The sequence below is a fragment of the Rhineura floridana genome, chromosome 22, assembly GCF_030035675.1.
Source record: "Rhineura floridana isolate rRhiFlo1 chromosome 22, rRhiFlo1.hap2, whole genome shotgun sequence".
In the NCBI taxonomy this organism is placed as follows: domain Eukaryota; kingdom Metazoa; phylum Chordata; class Lepidosauria; order Squamata; family Rhineuridae; genus Rhineura; species Rhineura floridana.
In genome coordinates this window covers 13,173,667-13,191,814 of record NC_084501.1, presented here as the reverse complement: position 1 = coordinate 13,191,814, position 18,148 = coordinate 13,173,667, and the positions used below count along the sequence as shown (strand labels likewise).

General features: G+C 48.5%; 1 protein-coding gene across 4 annotated transcripts; it reads right to left on the bottom strand.

Annotated features, from left to right (window-relative positions):
* Positions 1–3,587: 3,587 nt before the first annotated feature.
* On the bottom strand, positions 3,588–17,283 carry ENSA (endosulfine alpha). 4 transcript variants are annotated; one of them, XM_061605613.1, is made up of 4 exons: positions 17,077–17,280; positions 12,680–12,808; positions 11,088–11,254; positions 3,588–3,627 (listed from the first exon to the last, which is right to left on the bottom strand). In XM_061605613.1, the coding sequence occupies exons 1-4, from the start codon at positions 17,134–17,136 to the stop codon at positions 3,603–3,605; spliced, it is 381 nt and encodes a 126-aa protein (XP_061461597.1). In that variant the 5' UTR covers positions 17,137–17,280; the 3' UTR covers positions 3,588–3,602. The 4 variants fall into 4 exon arrangements, with proteins under 4 accessions (XP_061461597.1, XP_061461596.1, XP_061461598.1 ...); XM_061605612.1 differs by lacking the exon at positions 3,588–3,627 and adding an exon at positions 3,640–5,677 and having other exon boundaries at positions 17,077–17,283; XM_061605614.1 differs by lacking the exon at positions 3,588–3,627 and adding an exon at positions 5,685–8,128 and having other exon boundaries at positions 17,077–17,279.
* Between the last annotated feature and the right edge of the window lie 865 nt (positions 17,284–18,148).

Below are 18,148 nucleotides of genomic sequence, written 5' to 3'. Positions count from 1 at the left end.
GAAGTGCAGAGACCAGAACTGGATGCAGTATTCAAGATGAGGCCTAACCAGTGTTGAATAGAGGGGAACTAGTACTTCACTCTTCCCAGATGACACTTTACTGGCCCTGCTTTGCACCCACAAGAGTAAAATTTAGTGGGAGCTGCTTTAGAAAGCCTTACGGTACTTGGGGCACTTTGCCTTTGTAATATTTACTTAGTTTTTTTTTTTAATGCATGTATTAAAATTGAACCCAATTGGATCTTTAAACTCAAATGGTTTGCTTTTACAGTTTCTTTTTTTTTTTTTTTTGGCGGGGGGAAATTATTCTAAAAAATTGTCAGAGGTGTCAAGTTACATATAACACCAGTTATATTTTTCGAACTCTGACTCGATTCTGCTTCTCTCTTTTTTTAGGGCTGTGATTTACAGACAAGAGCCTCGAGCAACACACACCTGACCTCGGAGAATGCATTCCAGTAGAGTTATTTTGGGGTTAGGAGTCAGCAGATCAGAAAAAGGCATTTCCTCTTCCTGGGGCAATAAATAAAGAGGGGCCTTGCGATCACCCCCCCTCCGGCCTCCCCCCCCCAATGCCAAAGCTACATCCTTGTGGACTTGAAGGCTCTTCAGTTCTTGTGGGGATCTGAACTCCTGGCAGAAAGAGGCATTGCGAGTCAAAGAAAGATGTGAGAAGCTGCCTTCTACTGAGTCAGACCCTTGGTCCATCTAGCCCAGTATTGTCTGCACTGACTGGCAGCAGCAGCTCAGCAGGATTTCCGCCAAAGAGTCCCTCCCAGCCCTACCTAGAGGCGTCGGGGACTGAATCTGGGACCTTCTGCACGCAAAGCAGGTCCTCTGCCACTGAGCGACGGCCTTTTCCCATCTGGCCCCCGCATTCACTACTCAAGTGAGTTTTTTTGCCTTAGAAGTGGGTTTGGCACAAGGTTAAATTTTATCGCAGCGTGACAGCAGCTAAGAATCAGAACCATATTAGGGGGCTTCCCTTCAGCTGTGATACAACGGTACACCTGCCTAGCATTAAGACCCACTGAACACAGCGAGGGTTACTCCTAGAATGCAGAGGACTGCACACTCCGGCCTACGATTCCGTTTCTTAAACCAGCGTCCCGTTTTCAACTGTGTGGGGATACCTTGGTAAACGTTCAGTTGAAAGGAAGAGATTCACACAGGGCTTTATCCGCTGTTAGACCTACTCAGAGTAGACCCACTGAAATAACCAGATACGACCTACTTGGGTCCATTTGTTTTAGCGGATGGACTCAAGAGTATAAAGACGTTGGGGACAATCCACGGTTTTGCAAACCTGCCCCAATTTGCTTTCCCGAACCAACATGCAATCCGAAGTACGTCTATCCTCCGAAATTTACACTTCTCCTAATTTTGCGATGCAGTTCTCCAACCAAAAACAAAATGCGTTACGAAAAAAAGTGTGCATTTTATAGAATAGTGCACATACTGATGCCTGTATCTATGAAACTAACACACAAAAGTGCATTAATATTAGGGAAAATATCTTGCAAAACTGCATAGACCTAGGGAAAAATCTGTATAGAGATGTGTCTGCTAGGCGAAATGCACACGAGCTACCTTAAAAAAATACTGCAAACTGTCAGAAGTGCAAAGACCTGAGCTGAAGGTTGGAAAAAACAGAACCTGAAATTGACAGATGCATCCATCCCCAGCAGGACTTGCTAGCTTTGATAGTCTTCAGGGTTCAGCTCTGTCCTGGTGGAAGTTAAATCCCTGAGTGGGTAGATGGATACATCTTCTTGCAGGCGTCCACCCATCTAGAAATGTACACTAAGTGCACAGAGCTGCTGTTTCACTCCTTGCAGGCCACTGAGTTCTGTTTTGAACTGTCAAATGTTTTCTAGTGTCTCATAATCAGTGAGGCTTATAAATCAGCAGATCTGCAGAATAAATGAATATAGTGGAGAGGAGGCAGCAAAAAGATTTTAGCCAGGTGTAATAATGGAGGCAAAGGGGAGCTTACTGTTGAAAATTGGGGGGGGGGATTACAAAAACCAGCAATATGGAAAACGAGTCCTATGAGGGAAGGTTGAACGACATGTATATGTGCAGCCTGGAAATGATGACAACCCTCTTCAAATTGGCATGTTCTATGTTCCTATTTCCATCTGCAAAAGGTTGGGGGTTATTTTAACAGGTGGGAAGCTGGCCTCTCACGTGGTTTGAAGTCCCCGGCAGCCACTCTAGTTCACAGTAAACCACCACAGGGGATTCTGAGTTGTGAAAGTGAACTAGATGATCTGTGCAGGAAATATGCATAGAGTATTTTCCCCCACCTACATGAGACCGCTTTTCTTTTGAGTTTCTTGATCAGGAGATTCATGACGCCCACTGCACTGGAATTATTCAAAATCTGGTGAAACCTGACCTATTCTACAGGGCTTTCTGAGTCAATTCGGCTTTATTTTGATTGTGCTGGGGTTTTTTGTGTTAGAGCTATTTTAGGATTAACTGAATCATTTTTAAATTATTGTTTTTATGACATTATGGCTTAAAAAAAAAACACCAACAAACTATTCTGCCATAAATCTAATTCGAGGGCCTTTGTGGTAGAAAAGTGACCGATGAATTTAAATAAAAAGTTTCACCACAGATTTCACCCTTGTAGGCAGAAAGCGACACAACCAGTTTTAATGGGGTATTTTTTTACTGTGAGCTGAACTCTGCTGCATCCTGGGGTAGAAGAATGTCCCAAACAACGCCACATAACAGGGACTTTTCCAGGGTGGCTCCCCGTTTGTGGGACACCCTCCCTGCTGAGCTGACTGTGCCTCCTTCGCCATTACCTTTCAGGAAGGTTGTAAAAACATTCCTGCTCACCCTTGGCCAACCCTCAGGGAGCTGCATGCTTGCAGTGGGCGTGGCCATTGCACACACACACATACACGCACAAAGTACACTCTCCCCGCAGCTGATTCACGCAGATCAGCTGAGAAGAATGGTTATCACCCCTCCCTCTCTCATAAAACGATTGCTTTATTGGGTGGAGGGAGCAATTCCAACCACCCCAGCCTTGAGTCTACTTAAATTTCCACTGCCAAAGTCAGTGGAATTGGAGGGGGAGAGAGAACTTATGGGACAGATTAGCCCCCCTGCCTTAGCTTATCTGGGCCTTTCCCAAAGGAAGGCAGGCAAATGAATGGGCGCTGAGCTGCTACCCTGCTACAGACTCAGGAGTGGGGCAGCTTTTTCCTGGTCCTTGAAGGCAGCAGTATTCAACCTTTTCCAACCCAGGTCTTGCCTTTAATCTAAACATGCACTTGGGGACGGAGTCATTTATTAATATTTTTTAAACCACATTATTTCTGTATAGTGATAGGGCTGTTATTGCAACCCACCTCAGAGCAACCCACCTCAGATCAAGCCGTGACCCAGCAGTGGGTCCTAACCTGCTGGTTGAAGACCAATACGTTACGGGGTGGGATGGGGGGGAAGGAGATGCAGGAGGCCCTTTGCTGTTTGGATTCAAACCTTTACCAGCAAAAACCATCCCCCTTCTTCTAAAGCACCCTTCCTGCCCCTTTGGCACCAGTCAAGTGATGTTATCCCAGGCATGACACACGTCCAACTTAATAACAGGGCTCACGAAAGCACCTGGGGAAAAGAAAACAGCGATTAAATCTTTGAAAGCAAACAGGAGAGGTTTATTTTTAAAACATGCTTGCAGCAGGATGCCCTCCGGGGCCCAGCCTGGAAAATCCAACAGCCGAGGCTGTACACAACAAGGCTTGAGCAATCCCCTTCTTCGGGAAGGGAAGCCCTAGAGGAGGGACGGGCGAAAGCGGTGGCCCTCTGCATGTTGTTGGCCTCCAGCTCCCGTCATCATCCCTGACCGTTGGTTTTGCAGGCAACAGGGAGTCCAGTCCAATGAGAATTGAAGGGTCACAGAGGCTCCCTGTCCCTGCCTTTGTGAGCAGGTAGGAATAAATTCCAAGCAAAAGACAGCCAAAAACTGGGTAGGGTTCCTCCAACTTCTAGATCAGGGGCAGGAAACCTTTTTCAGCCGGAGGGCCGCATTCCCTTCTGGGCAACCTCCCGAGGGCCGCATGCAGGGCTAAGACTGCAAATGTTATTTTGTACAGCAGGCTAGTTTCCATATCCACTCACATTCCCCTCTTTATCCTTCATTCCAACAAATATGAGGCATTGAAGGGTGCGTTCCAGCCAGTCAAAAACACTTAAGGGACCTAACGGGCCAGTGAGGGGTGTGGCCCGGAGAGAATTGCGAGGGCCAGAGGGCCGCATTTGGCCCCCAGCTTAGAGGTTCTTCAATTCTGTTGAAGAAGTAACAGTTGGCCTTTCCTGACTCCCTTGCGCACTATCAGACCCTGCTGTATTTATTTTTGCAGGGTTGAACGACATGTTTTGGTGTATGGGGGGAAAAAAGCTCATTCTGGAGAAGGCTGAGTTGAAAAGGTCTGAAGATGCTTTCAAATCTCACCCTCTCCCCAGATGAAAAACAAGTCAGAAAATTCGGCTCAAAGAGCAGTTCCCATGCTCCACTGGGCTCTTCCCCTGCAGATCGTTTATTCCCACACTTTGCAGACAGAACACGATGACCTAACCATTTGAAAATGCAAGGCAAAACTCCAGCAGATGCTGGTCTCTCTCCGCTTCTTCGAGAACGACTCAAGTCTCACCCAAAAGTCTCTTTCAACCTCTACTGGTTAAAAGGAGAATGGCAACAGCTCTTCCCTCAACGTCGTTCTGCAGGACTTTAAACAGGTTATTCATTGGGCTTTGCTCTACTGGCACGATTAGCACATTGTAAATTATCGCATTTGGAGTCACTCAGGAGCAAAAAAAAGAAAATTCAGGTGGCTTAAGATTGAATCCAGTAACAGCCCAGGGCACCGGTATTTTGAGGGTTTCTGATAGGCATCTAGCTGGAGATTGTAAACAGGATGCTGGGCTATGTGGGCCTTTGCCCTAATCCAGCAGCCAGGCCCTTCTGATGTTCTTCCAATATTAGGCAAAATCATGGAGGGCATCAACGGCTCCTAGCAATAACGACGATGTCCTGCCTCCGCAGGGAGGGGCACTGGCCCTTTGAAGACCAGTTGCTGGGAGGATTCGCAGGTGTGGGGGGGTCGCACTCAGGGCCTGCCAGTGGGCTTCCTGTTGGGACATCTGGTTTGTGAGAACAGGATGCTGGACTAGACGGGACCCCTTTGGCCTGATCTAGGTCCCGTTTGATGTTCTTATGGGTGGGGGAAATCTGTGGCCCTCCAGATGTTGCTGGACCACAGCTCCCATCAGCGGGGCAGTGGAATGTGCTCTGGGTTTTAGTCTGCACTTTTGCGGAGCTGTCTGAGGTGCTGAAGGTGAGGACCCAGCTCAGCGGAAGGCAGCTTCCCATGTGATGCTAGTGACAAAAGTGCAACCTGGTGCCCCACAGATGATTGGGGCTACAACTCCCATCAGCACATGTTGGCTGGGGCTGACTGGCGTTGCAGCCCAAACCGTTGGCAGGGCACTAGATTGGCAAAGGCTGACATGAGCAGAACAAAATTTGGGGCGCTGTTGGAGTTAATGCTGAAGCCACAATGGGAGTACAGCCGAGAGTCTGGAGGTCCGTGTAAACACAACCCAGGCGGCGTTTTTAGGTACTTTCGGAGAGAGAGCACACAGAGATCTGCCAAACCTACAGGTCGAGACAAGGGTTACTTTATTTCCAAACCTTTTTTACACCCAGTCATCTTTCTACATCAAGCAACACATTAATCTGGCAAAGCCCAACGACACCCAAACGCACGTCAGAGGACACCAACCCTGACACCATCAACCCCCGGAAAGAGCAGCTTCAGAAAGCCCAAACTTGCTGCAGGAGGGCCTAAACGGGACAGGTGAGAGGCAGGGCCAGCTATACACTATTAGCAGGATGCGGCAGGTTGTTATTGTGGGCTTGTTGCTGGTTTTTGGGCTTTTTTTTTTTTTTTTTTAGAAAAAAAGCAAACACTAGAAGAGATGAAGAGGATGTAAAAAATTATATATATATATTTATATATATTTATATATATATGATTCATATCTATTTACAGTACGGCTGAGACAAAACCAAGCAGAGTTTGTTGAGGAGGGTGGCGAACTACCAGTCTGCAGGCCTGATTTGGACCGCCGTCTGTCTGCAAGCATGCACTGGGTCTGCGAGTGTGAGCGCGCTCACATGGGAGGCTTTGGGATGGCCACGACCACTTCAACCACATCCAACACAGGCATGTGGCTCCCAGAAGGCTTGCAATGAGGCCATGCGGCCCTCGGGCCAAAAAAAAAAAAAAGAGTTAGCTACCCCTGCTTTATGGGATCGAAAACAGGAGACTGGAAGAAGCAGGAGTGGCCTTTTAGGAGAGAAGAGATGCCTTATGAATAGAGAGCGAGCGAGCACAGAAAGCCTCTAAATACAACCAGCTCTAAAGAATCCCAGATCGAGTGAGATGCATGGAACAGCCGAGGGAGGAAGGACATCTTCATGACTAAAGGTTAATCTATTGGGACAGAAATGAGAGAGACAGCAGCTACAGAAATACCTGAGCAAGGAAGAAGAGAGCAAGAGTGACAGACAGTGTTACAAATCTGGAAAAGCAAAGAAAAGCAAGCATTCTCATCATCGTTTTTCCATAATAATTCGGAGTTATTATGTGGAAGCCCTCAAATCCATGTGAAACACCTTTTGGAACGGGCAAGAGATATCCTTCCTTCCAAAACTCACACCCGCTGCATCTGAATGGGATGCATAAAAGCAGCATATCAGAGCAAGGGGTCAAAACATTTGGAAAACAGGAGACACCCCCCAGATCCTGCAACTCCGCACCACCCAAAAGATCCTAGCTCCTCGACCCTTTGGAAACCAAGGCTGCTATCGCCAGAGCAGCTGTTGTCTGCCACACAGCAAATAATCCACTGTGAGCCGCGGGACGTCCTAGCACCAGAGCATCTATTTCGGAGCTCACAGCCACCATCCTGCTCAGGCTGACCTCGCTGGCTTAGTTTCTTTAAACCGGCTTCGTATGTTTGATACTCTCCTGACTGACACCAGCGAGGCAAAGAAATGGGCGCACTCCAAGGGCACGCCAGCCTGCGTGTCTCTCACCTGTGCTTGCTCCTTTCGTCCAAAAGGCAAGCTTTGCTGGGCACATCTTGCAAGGAAAAACGGGGATGGGAGGGAAAAGGACTTCAAACATGGATTCCCAGGTTGGTTTCATTTGCACCCGCTCCCCTCGGGTAGGAAGCTCCCTCCTGGAGTTAGGCTCTGAGGCCGACACGAGATGCTGATTAAATAGCAAGGGGAGGAGGCCAAGTGAACAGGGGCCGTTGGAGAGAAGCAAGGAGACAGATTGGGGTGGGGGAGGTGGCTGTTCCACTCCCAAGGTCTGAAGGCTCTCTGTCCCAGCTGATAAGCTCTTGCCAAGGTATGCAAACCTACGGGTTTTCAAGCCAGTGAAGGCTCGCCGGTGGCACATTTTTCACCCCCTGCTTCACTGGGATTTTCCTTGGAATTGATATATGTTTTCTCTCCACCACCACCCCAGACTTGTATCACGAAGCACCACCGGCCAAGCAGGACACGGAGGGGGAGTGGAGGATCAACTGGTCACACTGCTACCATGGCATTTTGTTTTGTATCAACTGACTTGTGCAGGCTTTGCGATCTCATTTCCAATTGGGTGGTGCAGCAGAGGACCCGCCCCTTGAGCATGCACCCTGCATGGATTCCGCGCAGGAGCAGGATTCAGTAGCGGAAGCAGAATACAGCCTTCCCGAACTTTCATTCCCCCAGGTTTCTAGTCCTTAAGATCGTGAGGTCATCATGAACGAGAAGTGCCTGGTCAGGCTTGGTGAAATCCCTCACGCTAAGAGATGAGGCTGAACAGGATTGCTAGAGGCCACAAGGGCAAGGCTTTGGCCACATCCTCTCTCCTATGGCTCGCTTCTCTTACAAAAATGCACCCCAGGAGCTCTCGACTCAAGAAGGCAGAACTTTTAACAGGAAACTGTCTGGAGAACTTTTGCAGGCGTCATCAAAAGGCAAAGCCCAGGATGGGAACTAGGCCTGATTCCCCCTCGCTTCCTGGACTTTCTCGTTCAGCATCTCAGCCTGGTGAGAAATGAACACAGCTAAATTATGTCTGCCTGACCAACTGTTGTAGGCCATGAGGACCCCAGGGGGGGGATCTGCCCTTCCAGATGCCAGATGATATTTGTTTTTTAAAATATCGATCTTTTGCGCTTTTTGATTTTTGCCGGCTGGGGGGGTGGGGCTGATGGGAGTTGTAGTCCAAAACAGTTGGAGGGCGCCAGGCTTGTAAGGGCTGCCCTGAACTTTAACTTGTGGGAACTCAAACAGGCAACACAAACCTGCTTTTTGCGTGTGTGATCTAGAGCGAGCAATAGGAAAGCAACGGCAGAGAAAAGATTGCATTCAGGTCCTACGACACCTACCAGTCCCAGAGCTGACTTTTAAGGTCTTAACCTGGTGATAAGCTCATCCCGGTTAAGGCGCTAAATTTTGCTCATTTGAAAATCCAGCTGAGTGCCAAAGGAGTCAAGGAATTGGGGGAGCAGAGTGGCTACACTCAACTCAAGATTTTTAGGGAAAGCTTTTTCATACAGTGAGACCCCGGAAGGGCCAAACAAAGTCAAGCATCATAGTACAGCCAAGTTCAATCCTCAAATGGAACTATCCTGAACATATTCTGCCTTTGTCACCCAATACTGAGGTGCTTGCATGGACGCCATTCAAATCTAAACTGGTTCCATTAGAGTAAACATTATTATCTTATCAATCCCTCCCTTCTCAAATAGGAATTCAACCCACTTTCCTTAGGCATAAAAGCTTTCTTACCATCACCAACTACATTGGAAGTACGTCCATTCTGTAAACGAATTTGGGGGGTGGGGGGAGCAGTTAAGGTTGTCAGGAACAAAACTGGAATCAGGGTTATTTCTGAACAAGGCAGTTTTGCAGCCTACAAACAGTACTGTGCACATCCTGAAATTTGGAAGAGGACACCATCAGGTGTGGAACTTGGTATCCCGAGAATCCCAGCGTTCGGCTAAAAACTAAATCAAGGTCCTAGTCCTTAAGGCTATTGGGGGGGAAAAGGCTCAGAGGTACATGGACAGTAAACTTTGCTGCACTGTCAGAAGCAGGGTTTTGGAGGGTTGACTAGGATTTCTCCATTCCAATAACAAGAATGGCTGAAAAGCAGCCAACATTTGTGTGGGCTCTACAATTTCCATGATTTACACAGATTGCAGATTCCTGCTTTTGTTGGCACAGGATTTTGTTTTATTGTTTTTAAAAACACAAGGGGGAGCACAGCCTGCTTTCAAACTGCTGTTCTTCCCCCCCCCCCAAAAAAAAGCTGTCTAGGGAATGAAGGTGACTAAACGTTTATGTGGTACCAGAGTCAGCAACAGGCTGCCCTCAGCACACACCTGCCCCCCAAACTGCCAACCCCAGAGGCGAACCGCGGGCATGGGCAAGCCAGAGCTAGAGTCATGGGATTGTGCAGCAAACCCTTTATGGGGGTGGAAGAAGTGGTGGTCTGGGACCGTGACCCACCCCCAGCCATTTTGTCAAAGAGCTCCTCAGGCAAGCGAGTTGCCAACTAGAGCTAGACAAGATGACAGCTTGCCTGTTTGCTGAAGAGCCCTGTGAAAGTTGAAACTTTGCACATTCCTTACACCTATCTAAGCTGATCTAAGAAATATGGTTTTCAAATCTACTTTGGAACAAACACGGCATCCTTTTTTACCACGCCGTCTCTGACTCTTGAAAAGCGACGCTAACCCCAAATGTTAGCTCAGGGGCTTGCAGGATAGGACGTGGACCTCCCTGAGGAGATGGCCTTGAAATGTGTGCCGTCCCCCCCATGTGTATTGATTAGGCCAAGAGGCACAATGGTCACCCAACCCATTGTGTGGAGGCTTCACACAGCCTAGCACAGCCACAGTGTCGCTGCCTGGCTTCTGTCAAGTCCCCGCTATCTCAGCAGAGCTTACAGAGCATTTAGAAAACTGCTTAGACCAGCCTTTCCCAAACCTGGCAACCTCCAGTGTCCCGCATTACAACTCCCATCAGTCCCAGCTAGGAATGGATGTGGTCTAGCAACCACTATTCACCATGATAGATAAAATGGCACCTCTTATGATGGGGTGTTAGGGATACATGTCAGAGAGGGCTGTTGCCTCAGTGCCCTGCTTTAAACTTCCCAGTGACCCCAGTGGGACACAGGATCGTGGGCTAGCAAGATCCTTGGCCTAAGCCAGCAGGGCTCTTCTTACAAAAGGCTTGTACAGCCACGTGGCTCTAGAAACCGCACTGCAGATGTAAAAAGCCCCCAGCTCAAATCTCACCTCTGCGCTGAGCTCCCAAAATGATCTGAAGCGAACCCGCCTCTCTCAGCCTCAAGCCCTTCCCACCCCCAGCCACGTGCAGACAAAAGTATTGGATGACCAGGGTTGTTGCAAGGACAACAATCAGGTCTATACAATGCTCTGCACACCTTAAAGCATTAGATAATAATGCTGAGCATTGTTCTGAATTATAGTTCTGTTCTTAAGCTCCCTGTGATGCTGCTTACAATTCCAGCTCGTCTTTCCAAGCTCGCAGTAGCAGGGCAAACGCACAGGCGCAGGCCTATTTCACCAGCTCTCTGCAGCTTTGTAAGGAAGAGCAACCACAAGCTATAGAAAAATCAGACTTTGCCCTGGGAGGACACCCCCTCCCCTGGCACCGCCCCTGCCTGAAAGCAAGGCTCTGAATCTGCCCCAGCAGGCGAGAAAAATGATAAGAACCTGTTTGCACTGCCCATTATCAGCTACAAGAAAAATAACAACAAACAACTCAGATCAGAATTGCAAAAGAGAAAAGCCACATCGGTTTGTCAGGCTTCCGGTTTGGGATTAATATAGATATTTCCAGAGGCTAGAACAAGTCCTGCGGTATATCCCAGCCTTGTGATGCAGCAAAGTTGAATTGGACTGACCAGAGAAGAAAATCAAAAGCCCCAAAAGAAAAAAGAAAACCCATCAGGAGTCGTGTAGGTTACCCCGCCAGCTTGCTGGTCACGAGGGAAGATTTCCTCTGCGGGAGATCTTGCGGCGTCGGGATATGATCCCCCGTCACCAGGTTCTTGTCGGTCCCAGCGGCTGGCAGCTGCTTGTTCTTGATCTTTGCTTTGGCCATGTTATAATCCCCGGAGTCAAAGTACTTTTGCTGGAAAGCGAGGGAGAAAAACAAAAACGTTTAAGACACAAAGGCACTTACATCCAGAGAGGATAGACTGGCAACGTGCCAAGCCAGTCTAGTTCAGGATGCCACCGTTTGGCTCACTGAACATAATTAAAGTCCTTTGGCCCTAACCCTTTACAGCTTACGGATAAGAAGAGCGAGGCGTAAGATCTACGGAGCGTTAGGGGACAGGCATTTTTTCCAAGAGGAATCCTCTTGCTAGTGGAGTCAACTTCAACATTAATTATTGCTGCTATTGGGATCCTTGGGGGTGCAGAGAATGTCCTTGGAGTCCGGGGTTTGGACAGTGTTTTACCTCCAGTGTTGGAGGCATCAACATAATCATTAATAATAATTATTATTATTATTATTATTATATCCCGCCCTTCCTGTCCCTAGCCCTACTCTGAGATGCCAGGGATTGGTCCTGGGACTTCCTTCATGCAACGCAGGTGCTCTGCCACTGAGCTGCGGTCCTCCTTCTAGGCTGCTTGGCTGCTGTGAGACTGGGATGCTGGACCCGAACCAGCAGGGCTCTTCTGACAACCGTATGCTCTGATGGGGGAAGAGGCCTGCTGGAGAAGAGGCAGCCTGACACTCTTCTTAGCCAGTGCAGCTGCCGACTAGGAGTACCTCAGATCTGGTGTGCTCGTATCCTGAGTTTCAGTGTTGGGAAAGGGCCTAATGATGGGGAGATTTTTGTCAACATTTGGGCAATTGGTGGGGGGCTTCAATAGAGGGACTCATTTTATGTTTTTTTTTGTTTTAAGTCAACAGTGTCAACATCCAAGAGCCGAACAGAGAGATGTTTTGGCACATTTCAACAGAGCTTGCACAGGAAGACTTCCCACTAGCCTGGGACCTATGAACATATGCCAGGTGTTGGATCAGGCCGGCAGTCCAGCCGGCTCCTAACAGCCGCCCCCCAAAAGATCAAAAGACACCAAGCGCTCCCTCCACCCCGTGCAAACGTTTGGTAGCCAGTCCCAGTATTGGAGATATTCCTCCTCATCAAAATCATTGGCTGCAAGCCTCTGGCTCAGAGATGGGGACCAGAGATGTGAAGGCCCAGGAAAAAAACCCAGAAAAATTCAGAAAAAAAGAAGTTGGGTTTTTTCCCCAAAAAACACTGAGGGGAAAAAGAAGCCCCCCCCCCAAAAAAAAACATTTATCCAAGCCTTCACATCTCTAGTGAGGACCCAGTTGGGATCTGAATTTATTTGAAACTGTTTTCATATGGGCAATCGTTTTGTCTGTGGTTGATACTGCACTGTGAAACTGCTTCAAGATGCCATGATTCAGGAATGAAATAATAAAAGAGAGCTGCAATCCAACAACATCTGGAGGACCACAGCTTCTCCCATCCCGGCCACCGCTTTCAAAAACCTAAGCCTCTCTGGGTATACATACCCCTTTCTGGAGTCTTTTCATTAAGAAGTCAGAGCCTCCAGGCTTCTGAAGTCCTAAGTTGGGGTATTTGGCTTTTAGCTTCACCTCCTCCGCTCTCTCGGGGACGGCTGCTTCCTTCTCTTGCGAATCCTGAAAAGAAAGAAAGAAAGAAATCAGCCATTGGAGCAAACAGAAATTCTTTGGCACACTCTTGGAAGGTAACCGCAGTTTAATTGTTAAACATCGCTTCCGCAGAAAGTGTGCTCTGAAAGGGACTTATGCATCATGGTTGTGAGGAAGCCCGGCTGCATTAACCATGGTTCCAGGTCCATGCACATGAAACGTAAAATGAGAAAAGGGGACGACAGGGGAGGGGAAAAAGGCGGGCGTGGGCACACATTCCAAATCTGCAAACCACGGTTACAGGAGATCCTGACTCTCATGTAACCATGGTTTGCAAACTGAGAAGGCATGTTTCACCCTCATGGTTTGTGTTACATCTTCACCAGATGCTGATTATTTAAATAAAGATGCATAATTGTTCCCCCTACTTTCTAAGGTCACATTCACATCATACATTTATTCCGCTTTAAAGTGTCATGCCTTCCCCCCACCCCCAAGAATGCTGGGAAGTGTAGTTTGTGAAGGGTGGTCAGCCATTAAGCTCCCACTGAGTGGCAGGGACAACATCCCCCTCTTTGCTGTAGTTCACTTTCTTGGTGCTCAAACAAGGGACCTCACAGTCAGAGATCTAGTCCTCAGGTCCAAATGAACACACAAACCCATGATTTCACTACAAGTTGGCAATGTCCCTGCCCCTCCTGCCCCTAGGGCCTGTGTTCAGTTCTTACCCCACTCCACTTTTTCATGCCTTTCGCTCTTTTCCCCTTATTTAACCTTCCCTCCCTCAAAGCCCATGCCTGCTCCACCTCTTTCTTCCATTCACTCACCCCCTTCTTCCCACCCTTTATTTACCCCTATTTCTCCAGCCCCCCCTCGCAAGCAACATGACCTTTCATTTTAGCCATACTGTCAATGTTTAATTCCAGACAGATGTCCCCAAGCACTCCATGACATCACCGCAGTTCAGCCAATGGTGATGGGGCTCTGCAGCTCATATTTCAGCCCGCCCTGAAAGACGGGGATTATCTCATTGCAGGATAAAGCTAATGTATGGATCAGCAGGGCTAAACAGGATGCACACCTAGAACTGAACACTCTGCGCTATCTATAAAAAAAGAAAGAAAAAAGAGCATCTCTTCTCTTGAGCATTAGGGAGAAGCAAATGCTTCATCTCTGGGAAAGAAACAACGCTCAAATGGTTAAACTGCCAGGCAGTGACTGAGGAAATACTGTGGGCAGCATTCTGAACAAGCGGATGACTCAGAAAAGCAACCAAGAAAAAACACCCACTAAGGCAAAACAAAGGGCGACAGAACACTTGGGTAGAGGAATTACGTGGGATGAGCGAGAGAATGGCTTTTTGGTACAGTCGTGTCAGTGCAAGCAAGCCTCCGCTCTGGGCACGCCGGGGGAGTGTGCATCAACACAGCATTCGATTTTAAGCCTCCAAGCAGGGCCTCTGTCTTTCCCCCTTTTGAACTGGGTGCAGCCGCACTTGCACATGCTTTATAAAACCTGCAGTTAATTCTGCTCTTCAGATAGCAGCTTCGGTGACCAAAGCTCAGGCTTGCAAAAGATGTCCTACTGGATTGGACCAAAGTGTCAACAAATCCAGAGTCCTGTTTCCCCCTCCATATTCTTGGCCCACACAGACACCCACTTCTCAGCTCATTCTCTTCCTACTAAGACCACAAAGCCCTCTTGTCCGTGGACCAGCCGGATACTTCTGGAAAGTGGACATGAACAGAGATGTTAATGCCGGGGGGGGGGGGGGAGCCAAAAAAACCTCCCGCCACACGGCTTTCAAAAGTTCCAGGACATTTCCATTTCTAGCATGAAAGCATTCCTGAACTTTTCTCCACAACCATGAGGGCTAACAACTTTTTAAAAAGATACTAGAGTTGACAATTTTGGGATGCAGACATCCATGCAAATCCCACCTTACTTCTGATCCTTCACACACTACAGACAAGGCTCTGGGGCAGTGGGGAGGCTGCAGATTCCTACATAGAAGACCCTGGGCAAAGGAGATCAGGCACCTCACCTGAATAAACCTCTTTTCTACTTTTTTTAACCAGCCAACCGACCACTATGTTATGTTCACGCAGCCCTGCAAAGTCACGTTCACGGAGTGCAATGGACGCTGCTTTGCCTGCTGCCGCCAAGACGGATGCCCAGCCATTCTTGCTTCCTTAAATTCTGCCGCGCTGTACAGCTTCGCATGGCTCTTAATCATGCCATTCCAAGCTTGGCAGAGATTCCAGCCTGGAGTCATTTATTTGGGACAATGAGTAACCCAAGTTTGACATGCCCCATCAGGTGGTAGACCCTCCCCACCTCCAGCTGCCTGGCTTTGAAAGCAGCAATCCCAGTTAACCACATAAGGGTGGGGAAATGATGCCTCTGCTGGAAACGAGGGGCTGTTCAAACACGCAAAGTGCAATGACCACCCCACCTTTGCCAGAGACTCCTTAGCAGATCCCTCAGGCAAGCTGCTTGCCATGGACCCCAGTATCCTGCCGCCACCAGCAGCAAGCCGAAAGAGGGGTCCATAGCTCAGTGGCAGAGCACATGCTGTGCTTGTAAAAGGCCTCAGATTCAATCGCCAGCTAGCAGAGCTGGGGATAAACCCATCTGCCGGAGACCTTGGCGGGCCACTGCCAGTCAGAGTAGGCAGCGCTGGGCCAGAGGGACCAGTGCTCCCAGACTCTGTGTAACGCTGCTCTATATGCTCAACCATCCCCCCATCATAGACCTGGAAGGGACCTCAAAGGTCATCTAACCCAAGTTCCCTGACATTGAAGCTCACCACTACAACATCCCTGACAGGTGGTCATCCAGCATCTTCTTAAAAGTCTCCAACATGAGAGAGTCCACCACCTTCCCAAGCAGCCTGTTTCACTGTCAAACATCTGAAAACATCAGGAAGTTCTTTGTTTTGTCAAAATCCCCCTTTAAACCCCTGAATTCTGGATCCTACCCTAAGTCTATAGTATGTGTGGGGAACCTTTGGCCCTCCAGATGTCACCCCAGCAAGCATGGCCAATGGCCTGGGATGATGGGAGTTGTAGTTCAGCAACATCTGGAGGACAAAAAGCTCTCCTTGGGTCTCTAGGCCCCTCATTACCTTGGTTGCCCTTCTCTGGACACATTCCAATTTGTTGACCTCCTTCTTAAAGAGTGATGCCCAGAATTGGATGGTGTAAATCAGAGGGTATATATCAGGAAGCTGGACTAGATGGGCTCCCTTTGGCCTGTTCCACCAGGGAGTGAATTCTAACATCTCAGTTCTTAATGGCACTTCCAATCTCAAATGCGACTTGATTTCCACTAAAAAAAAGTAAAGTTAGCTAATATGGCCCATAAGGAGAAAATCCCCAAATCCGTATTGGGGACAAGTCCTTCACATTAGGATGACCACTTTGTCGAGGTAAGTCTGAAAGCTTTTGAGTTCCTCAGAACTCCTGAACACATGAGGAAAGTGTCTAAATTAGACCAACCAAACTGTCACAAAACACGGCGCAAACCAAGTTCTCTAGAACTCTTCAGCAGGGCAGCGTTACAAAGACCTCTACAACACTCAAAAGCTTGTGCACCTTACCGTCACTGTCCCATTCTGTGGACAGCTTTTCCAACAGAGATCCAGCAGGCATCTTCTATATTGATCTTTAAAGCACTACTAGTGCAAGTTTGTCTTTGCCCCCAGGCTTAGACACTGAAGACAAACGTTTTCTGTGCCAGAAAGTCGGTGATCTGCTTTTATTGTGACTTTTATAGCATTTATATAATTGCTGTTGTAATGAAATTGCAGCATCCAACTATTTAAATAAAAGGTTGCACACTAATGAAGAGTTCTGCAGAACTCAAAATCTTGCACGCTACTTTGTGGCCCTTTGGCTCTCCTAACAAAAGAATGCAGATAGCATCCCCTCTTAACTTTCCCCTGCGAACTACGGAGGGGGGTTTAACCACAGAGATGCCAAAATGATAGAGAGAATCCCGGGGTAGGGAAAGGCTACATATTTTTAAAATAACCGGAAGTAGAGTCTGAATGCGTCTGCAGGTCTACTTTCTCTCCTAATCTCTATGGTTTCAACGGTCTCAAAATTCGGAAAGGGCGGGCTGCGAATGAGCAGCAACCAATGACCACCGAGGACAGCTCGGGACCACCAATTAGTGGCCAGCTCCGCGACTGGCTGACCAATCAGCACTCTCTCTCTCTCTCTCTCTCTCTCTCTCTCTCTCTCTCACACACACACACGGGTCTCGCACTCGCTCCCCCTCCCCGGCCTCACCTGTTTCTCGTCGCCGGTCTCGTCAGAACGGCCGTCGCCGCCGCCAAGCGTGTCAGACATGACGGGGCGTGGAGAATAGGGTCGGCCGGGCCGAGGAAGGAGAGGGTTGAGGCGCTCCTGCTCCGGCGCCCTCTTCCCTGCTCTCTCCCGTCACATTCACAGCGAAGCCAAAATGGCCGCTGCCTCCACCGCCCCCTGTCTCATTGCCCCGCCCCTCCACGTCTGTGAGCGACAGGCCGAGCACCCAATCGGAAGGCGAGCTCCCGGAGGCGGGTGGCGCCGTTCTGACCAATTGGGTGCGGCTGTGGGCAAAGATCTTCTGAAGCCAATAGAAGTAAGGGAAGCGGCTTGGTGGGCCAATAAGCGACCCGAGTTGGGCCAACTGACAAAAGAACCAATCAGCTTACAAGAGGGGGGGAGCGGAGACTCTCCTGAGGAAGAATGCCTCTGAGCATCCGCAGTTATTTTTTCTCGCCCAGCTGAACAAGTTTTCCCATGACGTGTACTCTGTACATGTACAGAGCACTTGTCCTCTGAGCTGGTCAAGTTTCTTTAAATAACCACAGGTCAAAGACCTCTGAGGCGGCTCAGAGTGCTTTCCTCGCCCAGCGGGAAAAGATTGCTCATGATCTCAGTGCAAAATGCCTGAGCGTGTGTAGAGTGCTTGTTACCCGTCAGCAGAACTAGTTTTTTAAAAAATACCTCAGGGCAAAGTGCTTCTGAGTATGACTGCTCATCCTCAAACTGAACACGGTTGATTAAATATTCTCGGGTCAAGGTGCCTCTGGAGTATGTGCTGAGTGCTTCTCTTCCCAGTGGAGCCCCCTTTTTTTCAGGGCAGAATGCCTCTGAGCGTGTGCAAAAATCATGTTCCCCTCAACAGCAGGAGTTTTTAAAGTGACCACAGAACTAAATGCCTCCGAGTGCTTGTTCTTTAAGCGAACCAAAAATTGTGTAAAATGTTTTAGGCTGTTTTTAACCGTTTTAATTATTGTTTTAAAATTGTTCTAACCCGTCCTGGGACGTCTGGGTGAAGGGCAGGTAATAAGTTCTAAATAAAAATAAAAATAGG